Here is an 18,900-nt window from a genome sequence, read left to right on the forward strand (position 1 = left end):
TCTTGTTAACTCAGGTGAGAATGTTGACGAGCACAAGGCTGGAGATCATTATGTCAGGCTGATTGGGTTAAAATGGCAGACTTGACCTGTTAAAAGGAGGGTGATGCTTGAAATCATTGTTCTTCCATTGTTAACCATTGTGACCTGCAAAGAAACGCGTGCAGCCATCATTGTGTTGCATAAAAATGGCTTCACAGGCAAGGATATTGTGGCTACTAAGGAAAGAGGTTCATTTCTTGTTAAGAAGGCTTCAGGGCGTCCAAGAAAGTCCAGCAAGCGCCAGGATAGTCTCCTAAAGAGGATTCAGCTGCGGGATCGGAGTGCCACCAGTGCAGAGCTTTCTCAGGAATGGCAGCAGGCAGGTGTGAGCGCAACTGCACACACAGTGAGGCGAAGACTTTTGGAAGGTGGCCTGGTGTCAAGAAGGGCAGCAAAGAAGCCACTTCTCTCCAAAAAAACCCATCAGGGACAGATTGATCGTCTGCAGGAAATATGGTGAATAGACTGTTGAGGACTGGGGCAAAGTCATATTCTCCGATGAAGCCTCTTTCCAATTGATTGGGGTATCAGGAAAAAGGCTTGTCCGGAGAAGAAAAGGTGAGCGCTACCATCAGTCTTTGTCATGCCAACAGTAAAGCATCCTGAGACCATTCATGTGTGGGGTTGCTTCTCGTCCAAGGGAGTGGACTCACTCACAATTTTGCCCAAAAACACAGCCATGAATAAAGAATGGTACCAAAACACCCTCCAACAGCAACTTCTTCCAACAATCCAACAACAGTTTGGTGAAGAACAATGCATTTTCCAGCACGATGGAGCACCGTGCCATAAGGCAAAAGTGGTAACTAAGTGGCTCAGGGACCAAAACGTTGACATTTTGGGTCCATGGCCTGGAAACTCCCCAGATCTTAATACCATTGAGAACTTGTGGTCAATCCTCAAGAGGCGGATGGACAAACAAAAACCCACTAATTCTGACAAACTCCAAGAAGTGATTATGAAAGAATGGGTTGCTATCAGTCAGGAATTGGCCCAGAAGTTGATTGAGAGCATGCCCAGTCGAATTGCAGAGGTCCTGAAAAAGAAGGTCCAACACTGCAAATACTGACTCTTCGCATAAATGTCATGTAATTGTCGATAAAAGCCTTTCAGACGTATGAAGTGCGTGTAATTATATTTCACTACATCACAGAAACAACTGAAACAAAGATCTAAAAGCAGTTTAGCAGCAAACTTTGTGAAAACTAATATTTGTGTCATTCTCAAAACTTTTGGCCACGACTGTACATGTAGCGATCACCTGCACAGTAAAAGAGCGAGCGATCGCTATTGCCATCGCTCGTCTTCATTTGCTGGCCAGAAGAGATAATTTACTTGCTTGCACAAACGACAGTTTCACCCAAGAAAGAGCATTTCGCTCATTCATTGGATGATCGGCAGCACCTTTAGACAAGCAGATTGTCGGAATTGAATGTTCGTTCTGGCGCAGGATGTTCCAGCATATTGCTTAACAGGTGTGTGTTGTGCTCAAGTGAAGCATTATCAAATGCATCTGGCATATGGCCTTGAAGCTTAGAAGTGGTAGAAACAAAAAGAACAGAACAAAACCCTATTGTATAGTTATCTAGATCTCAGTAGAACATATTTCATTAACTGACTGGAGTGCAAGGACCAATGCTCGTGTTTTCCCTGAAATCTCATAACTTTTATTTTTAATTTTTTTCTTTAGATGATCCCGATGGTGGAGATAAGCAGAAAAAACAGTCTGGGAACCCCCATGTTGAGCTGCGTAAGTATGAAATAGCCATTGTGTTCCCTGAGCCGTGCCATACTTTATCATATTTTCAATGGTGAAACAGTGTGGTTATGTATGTGAATGCATTGCAGATGTTCTCTCCAATCTTGGAGCATAAAATTAAGTTGCACAACAAAAGGGAAAAAAATAAAAATAAAATATATATATATACCACCTCATCCCTGTAGCTTTATATGTGACCAGTTAAAGAGGAGATAGAATGTACAGAAAAGTAGCATTTAGGGTATATTAAGGGCTCCTGCACATGGCTGTTGGGTGTTTTTCAGTCTGCAAATTGCGGATGCACAGAACATGGATACTGGTTGTGTGCATTTAGCATAACGGAACAGTTGGCCCCTAATAGAACAGTCCTATCCTTGTCCGTAATGCGGACAATAATAGGACGTTCTTTTTTTTGTAGAACGGACATACGGACACAGAATGCACACAGAGTCATTTCCATTTTCTTTTGTGGCCTCACTGAAGTGAATGTTTTCGCATGTGGGCCCTCCCCAAAAACAAATTAACGGACACGAAAAAAAATACATTTGTGTGTATGAGCCCTACCACATGTAGTTTTTCAGTGCTCAGGATCATCTGCTGTCACCACTAATGACATGCCGGTATTAAGATACATGCATTCCCCATGTAATGATTATTCTGGAGCATCTCTTCTTAGTTCTACTAGAAGTTATAAAGGAATAGCACACTGCCAGAATTACTACTAACACAGGCATGTCAGGGGCGGTGTCAGGTCTTCACATCTGGTCAATCACATCTCAGCAGAAACAAGTCTGCTGCTGGCCATGGCGTACAATTAATGGGCGACTAAGCTGAAATTGGACCAATTTTTTTTATCTCCGTGAATGGGATCTTTAGAGGGGTTTCCAGGGAATGTTAAGAAATTGGTGTGTTTGGTAATGGTTGTTTGCCATTCTGCCCCATTTTTTTACAGTTTACCCTGGAAAATCCCTTTAAGGACAAGTGACTACAGCCAATTGGAAATGGTGTTATGTAATGTAGTCAGACTGTATGTTATTACATTGCAGCTATATTTCAGTGAATGTATGATTTATGTAGGTTTTTCTTCTACCACCTAGAATTTTGCACTCCTAAAATAGACAGATTTGACATTTCTGCTGTCGCACTGTGGCTTTTCTCAAGATTTAAAGAAGGCTGCTTAGTGTATGAAATTGATATGAGACATTTTAGATAAGAGACTTTTTCTTCTGGTAGTGTTGATGCAGTTAGGACATATTGTCAATTATTTATAATGTGCAAACATATTCCGCAGCGCTGGAGGCTTGTGACCAATTATATATGATACACTGGGAAAGCAGGTAAGCAACTTGAGCTTTGAAGAGTTTTCATTCAGTCCGTAGCCCCAGCCTGCATTAATTGCTACTATCACATTTTCTGGGAAACTGCAATTGATGACACCACTGAACGTTTGTTTTTTTCCACCGCTTGACATATATAGTGATTCATTTATTGCATCTGTGCTGTGATTTATCTGGTGTTTTGTGTGTATGTGTGCAATCATCCGTGCTGGGCAAGTTTTAGGTAGGTGAGGAAAAAGTAAGAATGCTTTCAAAACCGTGTTAACAGTTTGTTTTCTATCAGTTAACAAAATACAAATGAATGAGCAATAGGGCGATCTAAATCAAATCCGTATTTGGTGTGACCGTCCTTTGCCTTCAAAACAACACCAGTTCTTGTAGGTACACTTGCACACAGATTCTGAAGGAGGTTGTTTCAAACATCTTGGAAAACTAAGCACAGATCTTCTGTGGACATAGGCTTTCTCAAATCCTTCTATCTCTTTATGTAATCCCAGACTCGATGCTGTTGAGAGCAGGGCTCTGCGGTGATGCTCTTTGGCACAGATACTGGTTTGGAAAGCCTCATAGTGCAGCTGCAAACAGTTTATCTTCCCTATTGGCCTGATTGCTGCGGTCTCCTGGTGAATTCCTCTGGATCTCCAGGGTTCACAGCAACACTGCTGTTAATACTACACTTGCTAACCCACAGTTCATCTGTTTTTTTCAGTCAGCATTCAGTGCGAACACCTGCACATACTTTTTCTTTCCAGTCTATATCCCCAACATGTTTTTTTCATTCATGTGGACAAGTTTCTGTATACATTACCATAGAGTGTACAATATAGAGAGAACAGTATTGTTTAAAGGAAGTCTGTCACCAGGAAAGTCACTGATGAACCTAGCTGAATGCAATCTTACACTTAGCAATCCGTTGCTGCACTCTGGAGAACATGGACTTTTGCAAATGAGCAGTTAAAGAGGACCTTTCACTAGAATAAAAAATCTAAACTAACTATACAGACATGGAGAGCGGCACCCAGGGATCCCCCTGCACTTACTGTTATACCTGGGCGCCGCTCCGTTCTCCCGTTATGTCCTCCGGTATCTTCATAGTTAGGCTCCACCCAGCCGGCGTCTCCTTCTCCCATGCTGTAGCGCTGGCCAATCGCAGCGCTCAGCTCATAGCCTGAGAGGCTTTTTTTTCTCTCTCAGGCTATGAGCTATTGACAGTGACCTCCACGGTGCCTAGGGCTACACGAATGACGTGTTGTGCGACATTTTGTCTCAGCAATTTTTATAATGATAGGCTATGGTGTCGCACATAAATACATATGTCCATTTATATACTGTAGATTTTCCACCCACAAATCTGGATTAAAAAACCTTCAACATTTCTGCCATGTTTGAACATGGCTTTCTGGTAGTAGATAGAAAACATTCAATAGTAAAGGGTTGGGGGTGGCAACATGTGGCCATTTTTATTTGTATTTTTCATTTTATTATAACAGCAAAAATGTTTTAAATAGATCATTTTTATTTTCATTTTTTTTTTTTTTACTCCCAGCCTTCCCAAAGCCATATTATTATATATTTTTTTTTCATTTACATAGCCATATGAGGGCTTTGTTTTTTTGTGGGACAAGTTGTACTTTCTAATGGCACCATTTAAGAATGCATATAATGTAGTGGAGCTGGAGAAAAATTCCAAATGGGATGAAATTATAAAAAATCACACAAAAAAACACAAGTCATAGTTTTATGGGTTTTGTTTTTACAGCAGTAAAACCTGTTACTTTCATTCTCCGGATCAATACGATTACAACGATACCACAGATGTATAGATGTATAGTTTTTCTTGTGTTTTAATACTGGAAAAAAATAAAGACTTCAGGGGGAAAAAAATTCATTTTGTGTTTGCATCGCCACGTTTTTAACTAGGGTTGAGCGACTCGACTTCAGATTAAACATCCAAAGTCGATTCACATAAAACCTCATCCCAATACTATACGGAGCAGGAGCTCCTTACAATATTAGAATGTATTGGCTCTGATGAGCCAAAGTTATTGCGTCGCGAAGTCTCGTGTGACTTCGGGTAATAACTTCATAAATTAATTTGTACTGTAAAAAAACATTTCCTGAACTCTGGTTCGGTTCCAAGAGCTCCTGCTCGATACAGTATTGGAACGAAGCGACCAAAATACAGCAAATTGCATATCCACAAAACACCGACTGCATATGGCTGGCACCATGATAGAAATTACTATTCTTGTTTGCGATTTCGGACAAGACTAGGACTTGCTCTATCTTTCTTGCAGGACCACGGAATGGTCCTTCACAGTGTGCTGTCCGCGTCTTTTGTGGCTCCATTGAAATGAATGGGCCCTCTCCTGTTCCGCACCCATTCATATGGTCGTCTGAATGAGCCCTTACACTTGGAGGCTCTACTCTCTCTGCTGTGTCTGTACTTTGACAGGGCAAGACAGGTGTGAGAGCACATTCACACGACCGTATTTGTGTCCGCATTGCGGAACTTCTGTTCCGTGGCCCTGCAAAAAAAATAGAGCATGTCTTATTCTTGTCCGGACAAGAATAGACATTTCTGTGATAGGGCTGGCTGTGTGTGTTCCACAAAATGCAGAACGCACACGGCCGGTATCCATGTTTTGTGGTTCCGCAATTTGTGGACCACAAAACACATACTGTACAGTCGTCTGAATGAGCCTTAAACATGTCTGCCTGGCCCTGTCAAAGTGGAGAGCACATAGCAGTTGCAGAGAGAGCACAGCACTAGAGGCTCATTTCCATATATGAACATGGGACCCACACAGATGCCTTCATTTTATAACTGGGATCCTAAGTCCGTTTCGGTACCCAGGTACCAATAGGCCAACTTAAGACCCCAGTTTTACAATTGATTGCAAGACTTCGGAGATAACAAATTTCACTTCAGTGGAGCCAGTATATTTGAATGGTGGCACCTGATTGGTTGCTAGGGGCAACTAAGGCAGTTTTCCTTTACACCAGTTTTGATAACTCTACACCTGAGTCTTCAGTTTTTGTATCCAATCTTGGCTTTGTCTTTAAAAAGTGCATCTAAAAACCTGAACGTGTAAACCCAGCCTTAGGCTACATTCACACTAGCGTTTTCAATTCCCCCATTGAGATCCGTCATAAGATCTCAATAGCGGAAGAAAACACTTCAGTTTTGTCCCTATTCATTGTCAATGGGAACAAAACCAAAATGCATTCCTTTCTGTTTGGTTGCGCTCCCATCGAGGACAGCAAGCAGCGTTTTTCTGTCTGCGATGTGGTGTGGGGCAAAACAGATCCGTCATGACACACAATGTAAGTCAATGGGGACACAATAGAAAACTGATCCGTCCCCTATTGACTTTCAATGGTGTTTATGACAGATCCGTCATGGCTATATAAGACATAATACAACCAGATCAGTTCATGACGGATGCATGCGGTTGTATTATTGTAACGGAGGCATTTATGCTGATCCATGACGGATCCACAAAAAACGCTAGTATGAAAGTAGCCTTACTCATGTACTATACAATATAATGCTTTCACCTCTATATTTTTCTTGTCTTGTGCTTTCGTTTCACACTCGCTTTGACCCTGCCTCATCTGTTCATCGTGCTTTACCGGATTTCCATTGTCTTTGAGAATCTGCAAGGTCATTATTCTCTTGTTAAATTTTCCATAGGCCTCATTCAGACTGCACTTTAGCACCCATTTTACAGTCACAAATCACAATCCTACTGCAGGCCTAATGAACCAAACCAGCCACCATCTTGGTTGTGCTGCATTTTATTGTCGTAATATATACACTAAAATATGCGTTATACGTTATGAATTAGGCCTGATGGTGAGACCACATATTGCAGCAGATCATACACAGCCAAAGCAAGCCCACATCTGGCGGCAAATGGGCATGCGACTTACTGACAAAATGCTACAACTATTTGCCACAGCATACTACAACTACACAGTTTGGTCCTTAGGATTCTTTTAGTTTTTATTCCTTTAATTTGGTCTATGGTATTAAAAGGGATTTCTGGTTTAGAAAACCCTTTCTGAAATAGCCTTTTAGAGAATTACTAATTAGTAAAGGGTGATCTGCCATTCAGTGCCCTAATATTTTCACCATGGCAGAGAGCGGATAAAAGGTCGCAAGCTCTTATACCCTGCTTAAGGGGGCTTAGCTCTGACCTGCATCTCTCCGTGAGGTTTGCCTACACTTCTGATTATTGGCTCAAGGGATGTGCCAGCTTGTGTGGGGTTGCTGTGGTGTCTTTCTCACTGGCAACCCAATAAGCTTAATAGAGATTGCTGTATGCAGATATGACTACCTCTCCGCTGAAGGGAATCGGCAAATAGGGTCGTTGAGGGTCTTGTGAACACCACTCTGCTGCGGCCGGCACTAGGGTGGATTCACTGCGTACATACAGTAGTCGTACAGAACAGTTTGAAGTCAATGTGAGCAATTTAAAGATGGAACAACTACCCCTGGCTTGCCTGCGTTTACAGGAGAGCTCTCGCTTATTTTACCAATATTAGCTCAGCATCTGAATACACAAAGCATTGACCGGTGCAGTTTGTTACTTGGACTATTATTAGTGTTTTTAGTTTTTTTATTGTATCTCTCTCTTTTCCTTATGCAGAGTTTTCAGATGCCAATGCAAAGTTTTACTGCCGTATTTACTATGCTGGAGAGTTTCACAGAATGCGCAAAGTCATTCTGGGAAGTAGTGAAGAGGACTTCATCCGCTCCCTAGCACATTGTGTACCATGGCAAGCTCGAGGTGGAAAGTCTGGTGCTGCATTTTATGCAACAGAAGGTGAGCACCTTGAACTGACATATAAATGTGGAGGTTACAAGCTTCTGCAGCATTTTATCTTTCATCATATAACATTTGTTATATTAAAGCAAAGTGATCAGTAATGACATTACCAGATTGCTTTGACTATCAAAAGATCACTATTAGAGTCAGAGGTGATCGAGGTACTTTTCTTCTCATGATCATGAATGGTCCAAACAGAAGGTAATCAGGCCTGCTAGTGTACGGACAGATAACTGCATATAGGGACAGTGTTGTGCTTGGCAGTCTAGCTTCATTATGCACATCCTAGCAGTGTTTAGTCCAGGCTGATTGTCATTCTGAGAGCAATGCTGTTATGAACTGAAAATCCTGAAATGAGATTCAGTATGCAGTGTTTGATGTGGAATTTGCATTAGATTAATCTTTTGTGTGTTGCATTTCAAGATAACTCAAACTTAGTACGCTTAGCTTCTTTAATGGTCAGGACAGAAATTGCCTGTAGGGCGGTTTCAGTACCCATCGTGTCTATTCTGTTTTACAAAGGATGTCAGAAAATGCTGTATACAATCATCAGGAAGGAAGGTCATCACTGCAGTTTTATTATGGGGCCATGCTTGAATGTTACTATGTCCATTGCAATTTGGAAAGGATTAGCTTGTAGCTTTTCTAATATGACACTGCCCTTAGTGCTTGTACAACTCATAATGATCAGCTATTTTATGCCATCCATGGGGATCGGGGAGAGACAGAAGATTACATGGAGGTTACTGTTAATAAGATGGATAACCCAATAGACCTCTGTCATGTGCGCTACAAGGATGACGCTCCCTAGAGATCTGGAGTCAAGTATTTGATATACTGATCTCTGGCTATTATAGCCATACATTTTAATGGACTGAGCATTAGTCACTGCAAATAATTTTCTTAAGGTGATTTAAAGTATCCCAATTAATATGCAAAACTGTGAGAGAAATAAACTGTATCACAGTACCACAGTGTCTCTGTATCAAAGATATATCGCTGACCAATATTAAGATACACATTGATTATACATTATGGAGGCCATGCAAGACTCCCTGCACCCAGGAGTGTAACTGTAAAACCATTTCTTATTCAGAAAACAAGATGATAACTTTTCTACAGTCTACAAGTAATTTGAATTCTTCCTTAGCAGCTCACTGCAGAGGCATCTGAAATACTCAAAAGTTGTGAAATCTCCCGCTATCTGCTCAAAGTGACAGGATTAACAATTGCTCCATATAGTGTGAATTTTTATCTGCTCCACCTCAGTGTGTGCAGCTCTTTTAGAACAGTGGCACGCTCCCATAAGAAGAGACCGTTATTACTCGTGCAGGAGTTTAATGGATGAGTAATCAAGTTATAGCGTGTGGGAGAAATCGTCCAGTCTGTAGCTTTCAGCAAAGCACCAATTCAGGCGGAAGATTGAATCTGCATTTACTATATTTATTGTCAAGCAGTTTATTGGATTTTTCACATATATATGAAAAAATAGAGCAAGCTCTGAAACTGAGGAATGTACTAAAGTTAGCATGCAAGATGGATTTCACCATCTACTACAAAAAGCTCAACAGGTAACCAAGTTGACTGTGATATCCAGGTACCAATGCATCTTTTTTGACCATTGATATTAAGGTGGATAAAAATCAATGATTTAAATTTTTTATTTATATCTGATTTTTTTTTTTAGGAAAATATATTACCTTCCAAAGGTTATTCCATCATGAAATAAAGATTAGTTTTTTAATTATGTAGAATAAGGCTGTATATGTTTTGATTTTTTGGGTAAATAAATTCCAATAATCCATTCACAATAGGAGGGAAGAAATGCAAATGAGCTCTTAACAAGCTTTGCCTCTAATGCCACCAGATGTAAGGCAGCTATCCTATAAGTCAATATTCAGCTCTTTAAAATAAGCCTTGAGACATGACTTGGATATTAAAGAGGATCTTTCACTACAATAAAAGCATACAGACATGGAGAGCGGCGCCCAGGGATCTCCTGCACTTACTATTATCCCTGGGCGCCGCTTCATTCTCCCGGTATAGGCTCCGGTATCTTTGCAGCGCTCAGCTCATAGCCTAAGAGGTTTTTTTTTCTCTCAGGCTATGAGCTGAGCGCTGCGATTGGCCAGCACTCCAGTCTGGGAGTTGAGCCGAACATATGAAGATACCGGAGCCTATACCGGGAGAACGGAGCGGCGCCCAGGGATAATAGTAAGTGCAGGGAGATCCCCGGTTGCCGCTCTCCATGTCTTGTAAGTTATACCAGCAAGAATTAGTCTTTGTGTAGAAAACTATGATTTAAATCAAGCCTTACTGACTAGTGGTTTAAATCTTGATTTAAATCAGTTTGATTTAAATCAAATCCACCCTGATTGATATACATACATTACTACAGAACCCATTTTAAGTTCTGACATATTAGATGGTGTGTATGGATTTGCGTCTTAGAAAATCAAGCAGATTGTGTATTTTGTTATAGCATGGACTTTTACTGGTACAATAATTCAGAGTATGGTGTACTGTCATTGTTTTTTGTATGTGTTGGGAGAATACTTATGTAATAAAATTATATTGCTTTAATTTTTCCCCCTCAGATGACAGATTTATTTTGAAACAGATGCCTCGCCTAGAAGTTCAGTCGTTTCTTGACTTCGCCCCACACTACTTCACGTACATTACTAATGCTGTGCAAATGAAGGTAACAAGGTCCTGATTGCAAAGGCATTCCAAGATTATCTTAAAGGGAATATCTAGCTGTGTAGCAGGCTACGAATGCAAAGTAGGAGCACAGATTTCTGCTGCTCCGCTAACTGTTCCCTGAAGTCCTCACACTACAGTACCACTTGTTGGTAAATAGGAGGCAGTATTATCAATGAACTGTGTCACGGGATCAGTAGAATAGATGCCTGCCCCAGTATATGATGTGTTCCACAAAGCTTTTTACTCTAATGCGCTGAGAGAAAAATAATACTGAACCTGCAATAGTTTGTGGTGTCCAGATGATGTCTCCTGCCAGAGAGTAACCAGAAGTATCCAATGAATGTACCTCCTTCCCTTTCCATTACAGTTGATTTGACAGGGTTGAACATAGGTAGTTGATAGTACCCTAGGATTTTCCTCCATCCTTTTTGGTTTGCGTAACAATTTTGGGGATATTTTTTTCTCCTGTTAACCCATGTAAAAATAAAAAGCTTTGAGCTGTGAAAGACATGTGAAGTTAAAATGACAACCCCTATATTAAATCATTGAGAGGTCTAGTTTCCAAAATGGGACCTTTAGGTTTCTTGTGTTTTGGCACCACAAGGTCTCTGCAAACCTGAAATGGTGTGTAAAAAGCTTCCCAAAAATGGGGGTCCAGAAATCCACAGGGTGCTCCTTAAGTTCTGAGGCTGGTATTTGAGTCAAGTAGCACTCTAGGGCTATATATAGGATATTTATAAAAACAACAGAATCGGGGTCATAGACGTGGCATATTCTATTTTGTCACCTGATGTGTTCAAAAAATCTAATAAAATTGAAAATCTGCAAAAAATTACATTTTTTTTATTTCACCTCTATTTTTCATCAATTCCTATGAAACGCCCAAAGGGTTCCAAAGTTATTACCACTTAACGTGTCACGTGTTAGATTTAAAAAATGGTGCTGCCTCCTGAAGGCCAAAACAGGCATAGTCTTTAAAGAGTTAAACAGACAGCCCATTGCTTTGGCCTGTTTTCAGTATAGGCCATCATTTTCTAACTGATAGGGGTCCAGCACCCTGCACCACTGCTGTTCAGCTGTTTGGGAAAAGTTCCAGCAACTACATAGCTCCATCCAGGGAGGACTGGAAACTTAAAGTGGCCCTGGAAAATACTAAAAGTACCCCCATGTTTGTTGCCAGGTCCAAATTAACATAAGGTGGGGTAACGCAAGTAGGCAGGGCCAACACATTTAGGCCAGGTCAGTGATTCCATAGTGCAGCACAAAATACCACCCCAGCAGAACCAAGTACCACAGAGCAGCACAATATACTTCCCCAAAAGCTGGCCATCAATAGCTGAAACATTCGGTCTTCCTTCTCCTTCAGTTGTCTCTAGTAAAGATAAGGAGGAGGGGCCTTGAAAGGTGAGATGTGGGCCACAACACCAAACCAGCCCTACAGTACCTTCAGTATGCTGTGTGGGCCTCCCCTAGTAATGACCCCTATAGTGTCCAAGTATTATGCTTTCCAAATGGCCAAAGAAAGAAGAAAAAAAAATACTTGAGTGCTGTCCAAAGTCTCCATTTCTGCTGTAGGCCACAGAACTTTTTCAGCCTATGGCCTGAGATGCTGGAGTCACTGTGCTATGTGTACACTACATTTATAAAGTGGCCGGCTGTGCGTAAACAGCAAGGCAGAAAGCCAGGGACTCCCATGCCTCACTGCAGTATTCAGACGAATCACTGTCCTGAAATTGAATTCAGGGGGGCATCTGCAGCCACAGGCCGGGTATATAATTACCTGGCTCCTGGCATAATTTACCACTGAGAGTATTAGATCATAATGTACCTGGCCAAAGGACATCAGCACACCAGGACATTTTCCTGTAGGATTTATAGCTAGTCCGCCCCTGGCTCCGTCCATTCTGTAGTGGACAGAGTTTTACTGCAGCGCTCCTCCCATTCACTTCAGTGGGATCAGTGCTGCAGTAAGTAACTCTGTCCACTACACAGTGGACAGAGCTGTGTAGTTCTTGGGCTCCTAATGCTGGCACCAAGTGATGGATTGCAGGGAGACTTTCATTTGATTATGCTGCATTATGGACTTGTGGAATGATCAAAGGGTTAACATTCTGGATCGGAACTTCCTCTGATCCTGGATGTGAAGCAGAGCCTGCGCTGAGGACCCAGGCTATTCTTAGCACTGAGACACTCCAGCATCCTTTAAACCCCCCCTCAACTCAGGCAAACCAAAAGACTACACCTTAGAGTGTGAACCTGCACCACCTGCTGTCAAAAGAGAGTGGGCGGTTGTTAAGGGGTTAAGGCATGTAAGTTGTGCTTCATTTGCATTAGCAGTGCATTTTTTATACTGCGGATGGGGCATTAAATGTCTTGATTCCTGTTTATTGCCACTTGTTAATATTTATTTTATTTTTCTTCTGCCTGTAATCAGTGCTGATCACTTTTCATGTATTGTACTTGCAGAGACCAACAGCATTGGCTAAAATACTAGGAGTGTACAGAATAGGGTACAAAAATTCTCAGAATAACACGGAGAAGAAGTTGGACCTTCTGGTGATGGAAAATCTGTTTTATGGTCGAAAAATGGCACAGGTAAATAGTCTAAATAAAAGTAATTGAAAGAAGAAAAACTGATCATTTGCCCATTTAATTTTCTGGTTACAATAGGTTTTTGACCTGAAAGGGTCTTTGAGAAATCGAAATGTGAAAACGGACATCGGAAAGGAGAATTGTGATCTTGTCCTGCTGGATGAAAACTTGTTAAAGATGGTTCGGGACAACCCTTTGTACATCCGATCTCATTGTAAATCTGTCTTTCGTGCCTCAATACACAGCGACTCTCACTTCCTCTCCAGTCATCTCATCATTGACTATTCCCTACTAGTAGGGCGCGATGACACTACTGATGAGCTTGTCGTGGGAATTATTGGTATGTACTTGTATGTTTTAACTGATCCCTGGTCTAAACTGAACACTTTACAGCCTGTATTCCTGTTACTTGAAGTATGACCCTGGGCAAAAATTGAGATTTGGTTATCTAGACAATTTCGTCTGCCTTTGGATCACCAACCACCGATTGCTTGCAGATAATTCTGTGTTCTCTGCATAAGTACATATGGTGGATGCTGCCATAACTTAAGAGTGGGAAAAGAGAGCCTCAAGTAGATATCAAGATTTAGTGAGTGGAAAATTAACCAATTATTGATGCAGCAGAAGGTTTTCCCTTCTGAAAGGGACAGTAAACCAGAATACACAAGGCAACATGAAAAATTATTTTTCTTCTTATTTTTTTTGCTCCTCTATCACAATTGTAGACCATAAAAATATGATAGTGAATCAGTGTATTCTCTCAGGCTGCAGCCATGACTTCTCCCCTCTCTCTCTCTCTCTCTCTCTCTCTCCATCATCTGATGCTATTACCAAGAAGTTTAGGAGGAGGGGACTGGGTTTAGTCTTCCTACTTTCTCTACCCAGTGAGTGTGGCCATTTTGTTGGGAGGGATTTCTTACTTACAAATGGTATGAAATAGATATAGTGCCAATAGTACTAGTTGTAGTACACACAGTAACATCAGCCAGCTGTACTCACAGGGGCAATAGTGCAAGGTGTTTTTGTGGTGGTTACTCTTACTGATTGCTCATACAGTGACAGAAGCAGTATACATAATGTATACCATTGTACACACATAGCATCAGGACGGCAATGTTTACACAGCCAAAGTCTCCATTACAGTTCTACAGCTTTCCAAAATTATACTATTAAAATTCCAGCTATCTATATTGCTGCGTAATTAGGCACTTTTATCTTTCAAGGCTAGTTGCGTAGCAATAAATGTGGAGTTATGCTGGAGACCAACTGGGCATGAAGGATATTCACTATGGAGGATATTTATCAAACTGGTGTAAAGTAGAACTGGCTTAGTTTCCCATAGCGACCAATCAGATTTCACCTTTCACTTTTCACAGCTCCTTTGGAAAATGAAAGGTGGAATCTGATTGGTTGCTATGGGCTTCTACTTTACATCAGTTTGATAAATCTCCCCCTATATGTATTTATACTCCTATATACTAAATAGGGGAGCATTATCTACATACTACTGTTACATTTGTTACTCACCTTTTCCAGATTGCCTAGTTAAGTAATGATAAAACCACCATAAAAACTGACCTTTGTTTGGGGTGCTGTGAAATTTGGGTGACAATACCCTGCATTGCTGACCACAAGCTGCGTACATTGTCCTCATACTATATGTGATAGACCAATATGCCCTCCATCACAACCCAGCACAAGTTGTTACTCAGCTTTCCAAGACTGCAGAATGGCAGACCTGCCTTGATATGAACTGATAAAGCCCTTTATCAGGACAACTAACCTGGAAAAGCTGGGTAGGAATCTCAGCGAACCTGCAATGGATAGATGCAGTGATAATTCCTCAGTATTGTAATACAAGGTAGAACTGCAGTCCCAGGAAAGCTGGGTAACATACCATATGGAGTTGTAATAGAGACTACTAAATGCCAATTCTACCTCAATAAAGCCCCATTCTCACTGCAAAGTTGTGTGCAATAGTTTCCCATATTTTTCTGAATGTAGCTAAATAAATCCCAATTTTTTTGTTCCCAAATTATGCGATGGTGCCTCGTATTTGCCTTTCAGGGTCACTGGAAAGCTGGGTTACAGCATGTGGATTTTTAGTAGGGACTACTAAATGCAAAATATACCTAATTAAATCCCCATTGCTCTAAAATTATATTATAGCACTTCATATCTTCATTTCGAGATTAATAAGAGCTGGGTAACACAGCATAGGAAACTACGTGAACCTAAATAAATTCCCATTTTTGCTCCCAAATTATGCAATATTTGCCTTTTTTAGGATCCTGGGAAAGTTGAGCAACATAGTACGTGGAGCTGTAATAGGCACTGCCGAATACTTACTGTATATTTGACTGTCAAGGCTGAGTAGTTTGCACATAGTAAAGTTAATACTAAAGGTGCATTCACACAACAGTGAATAACTGCAGTCAAAAAGTAGGATGCCCTGTTTTTTTCAGTTTTCACGGACCAACAGTCCCCATACAATTCAGCTGAAGATTGTAGAGACAAAACTGATTTCAGCAAAACCGCTTGCTGTTGCAGCTTGCTGACGGTCTTGCAGGCATATGTAAGAGGACAGTTTTATACATGTATTTATTTTTTATATGTTAAAGCAAATGTGTCACCAACAACTTTATCTGCCAGCTATAACCAGATAGGAACACATATTTTACCTTTTTTATCTAGATGTTTTATTCTATTTCCTCAACATGATTCTGGGGGCGGCCATCTTCCCTGATCTGTTCTTAACAGCATTTACAAAGCATTAAGAAAATTGCTTTACGGCAGCCCCATGGGCCATAGACACAATGGTCAGGGGAGGACCTCACTGACTTCTATGGGAGAGTTTTCTGGGCATGCTCTGTGACCTGTGCAGAGGTCATTGTACAAGGGAAGAATAGATGAGCTCTGACAATCGCCTATTGTGAATGGTGGATCCTGTCTTATCTGTTATTCTAATCCTGCCTGTAATGATACCACCTCTGTCTATAGATAAACAGGTAACTGCAGTAAAGTGCTCTGTGCAGACCAAGACGTGGTACTTATTATTAGGCTTAGTGGCCAGTGCGAAAACTGCAAAATTTTATGGTTTTTGTTTAAATATGGATGTTCACATAGAAATGTAAAAATAACCTCACAAAAATTATTTTAAAATGTTAAACATAAAAACGCGATTTAAACAATAGGTCATTTTCTGATGACACATGTCTTTCCAGAGGGTTAGTGTCCTAAATGGGACTAGCAGAAATCCATCTGCTTGCTGCCAAAACAACCCCATTCAGATGTACAGATTTCACCTTCAGAAATAGAAACGTGCGCGTGTGAGAAAAAAGTCTTGTTAAAAAGTGTTTGCAGTGATGTGTGTGATTTTAGGGCAGGCAGGAAGCTGATCTTGATGTGCACATGATAGTGGGCGAGTAGCCCGCCAGTTTACTAGTTATTATTTTTACCTAGACAAACACACACCAGGTCGGCAAGGGAGCAAGTGCAATAAGTGGTGGGTGCAGACTTAGTAGTTTGCCCTAATTACCCTAGACCACCACCGACCAAAAGATTAACCTGTACTTTACCCTTGACAACAGGGGTCAAAATATGCATCATCTTCTACCCTAGACCACCAGAGGAAGCAGGTTAAACCCCTCCATTACTTTGACCACCGGGGAAGTTTTAATTAGTATGAAAAGTTTTTTTCTTGTTCCTGTTGGTGTCTGACTGGACCCAGTCGTCTGGTGGCTCTTATAATGTGAAAGCTACAGTAGAAGTAGGTTATCAGTTAAAATCTAGGTTTGACCACTTTGTGCTCATCTCAATGATACAGTGGGTTCAGGAGACCAGCTACCAGCATGTTCTGTCCGGTGAGCTCACTGTACCAGAAGTTTGAGTTATTTTCTTGTTCCTATGAAAGTTCAATACATTTTCCTGGAGAAGTTTTTTTTTATGCCGTAATTATTTTTAAAGATTAACCTTCCATAGACATTATAAATATGTATGTGGTGAGTAAAGACTGCCAATGTGCAATCTGTTTAATTATACAGAATTATTCAGAACTTAATAGTGTTTGCGTTAATGCTCTGATGAAAAACATGTATGGCTTAAAATGTTCCACTTCACACTGATAATGAGAACAAGCTCTGCATACCTGACCAGAATCCCAAGAGTCTGCTGTGTTTATTGTGGAGAATTGTCCACTGCAGCCATATGTCAAGTCTGTCTCACAAATGGGGCATAAGCTTATCTCTCACCTGGGACCCATAACTGGTCTTGTATACGTCACAGGCAATCGTTTGCCTTAAGCTTTATTGATGAGCTTGAAAAAAGTTTGCGTTGAGAAAATTCTTGGTCTACTTTCACACTGCCGTTTTGGCTTTTCGTTTGTGAGATCCGTTCAGGAAAAGGATCTGCTCAGAATGCATCAGTTTGGCTCCATTCTGCCTCCATTCTGCTTGCAGCGTTTTGGTGTCCGTGTCCTGGCACACAATCTAAGTCAATGGGGATGGATCCGTTTTCTATGTCACAATCTGGCACAATAGAAAACGGATCCGTCCTCCACTGACTTTTAATGGTGTTCAAGACGGATCCATCTTGGCTATGTTAAAGATAATACAAACGGATCCATTCTGAACGGATGCAGACGGTTGGATTATCAGAACGAATTTGTCCTTGACGGATCCGCACAAAGCTCGAGTGTGAAAGTAGCCTTAGCTTGCTTTTGCAGTATATTTTCTTGAGCTTTTCTAAACTGCTAGCATCCAAGCCGACAACATATGTTATTTTCTATTTGTGGGACAGCGATCCTGTATGTCGCACCTACAAGTTGGGATCACGTTCTGTTTATTAAAGAGGTTTTCCAATAAAATAAAATGGTAAAAGGGAAGGTGTTAGATTCATTGGCTCAAACCACCCTCTGCTCCAGCGCTCCCGCTCCAGTCTTCCTTGCTGGGCTTTATTTACATGGCTGCAGCAGTGACCTACACCAATACAGCACGTGACTGGCCTCCGCGGTCTTGTTCCTTATACCACTGAGGCCAGTGATTGATATACAGACACATTATCGCTACAGCCAGGAACAGGATCTCATGGCTGCAGGGGCAGGTGAAGAATCACATCTTGTATTATTTTATCACCTTCCCTGCCTTTCACAGATTCTTAACACAGATAACCCCTTTTAAGCAAATGTATTGCCAGAAAATAACCCAATTATTTTTTACTAAAAATGTTTGTGGTCTTTTTGTTTGTGGTCTTTTTTTAAAAAAAAGTCCTTTAATATTTCAGTGTTCACGCTAGCCAGTGAGCACTCACAGTAGGCTGAACATTTTGGTCCTGATTTATCATGCCTTCACTCCAGAATGCTGGCATCAAAAAGTCGCAAAATGGGGATTTTGTGACTTTTTGTGCTCACATTTGTTATTTACTTTGCGATTTTCTTAATTTATTTATTGTTTGCATTTTACACCGCTCACTCCAGGTTTGAAATATGGGTGGGGAGGTGGGTGTGGTTTGCTATGTTAATGAGTTTAACTCCAGATTTATAACTGAGACTTTTTTTTTTAAAGTCGCTGTCTCACTGCAGTAGGAGGATGGAATAGGAAAACTGGAGGAGCTTTTCTAGACAAAAGTGTTAAATATG

The 18,900-nt window shown here is 40.9% G+C and overlaps 1 protein-coding gene across 8 annotated transcripts in view; it reads left to right on the top strand.

Annotated features, from left to right (window-relative positions):
* The window catches only part of PIKFYVE (phosphoinositide kinase, FYVE-type zinc finger containing), a 341,373-nt gene that overhangs the window by 315,218 nt on the left and 7,255 nt on the right, over positions 1-18,900 (top strand). For all 8 annotated transcript variants that reach the window (XM_044303222.1, XM_044303224.1, XM_044303223.1 and 5 more), the window contains 5 exons: positions 1,730-1,789; positions 7,791-7,967; positions 10,568-10,671; positions 13,140-13,268; positions 13,344-13,605. In XM_044303222.1, the coding sequence (XP_044159157.1) occupies positions 1,730-1,789; positions 7,791-7,967; positions 10,568-10,671; positions 13,140-13,268; positions 13,344-13,605 (732 nt within the window). The remainder of the gene's footprint in view (positions 1-1,729; positions 1,790-7,790; positions 7,968-10,567; positions 10,672-13,139; positions 13,269-13,343; positions 13,606-18,900) is intronic.

This window comes from Bufo gargarizans, chromosome 8 (assembly GCF_014858855.1).
Source record: "Bufo gargarizans isolate SCDJY-AF-19 chromosome 8, ASM1485885v1, whole genome shotgun sequence".
NCBI classification, from domain to species: domain Eukaryota; kingdom Metazoa; phylum Chordata; class Amphibia; order Anura; family Bufonidae; genus Bufo; species Bufo gargarizans.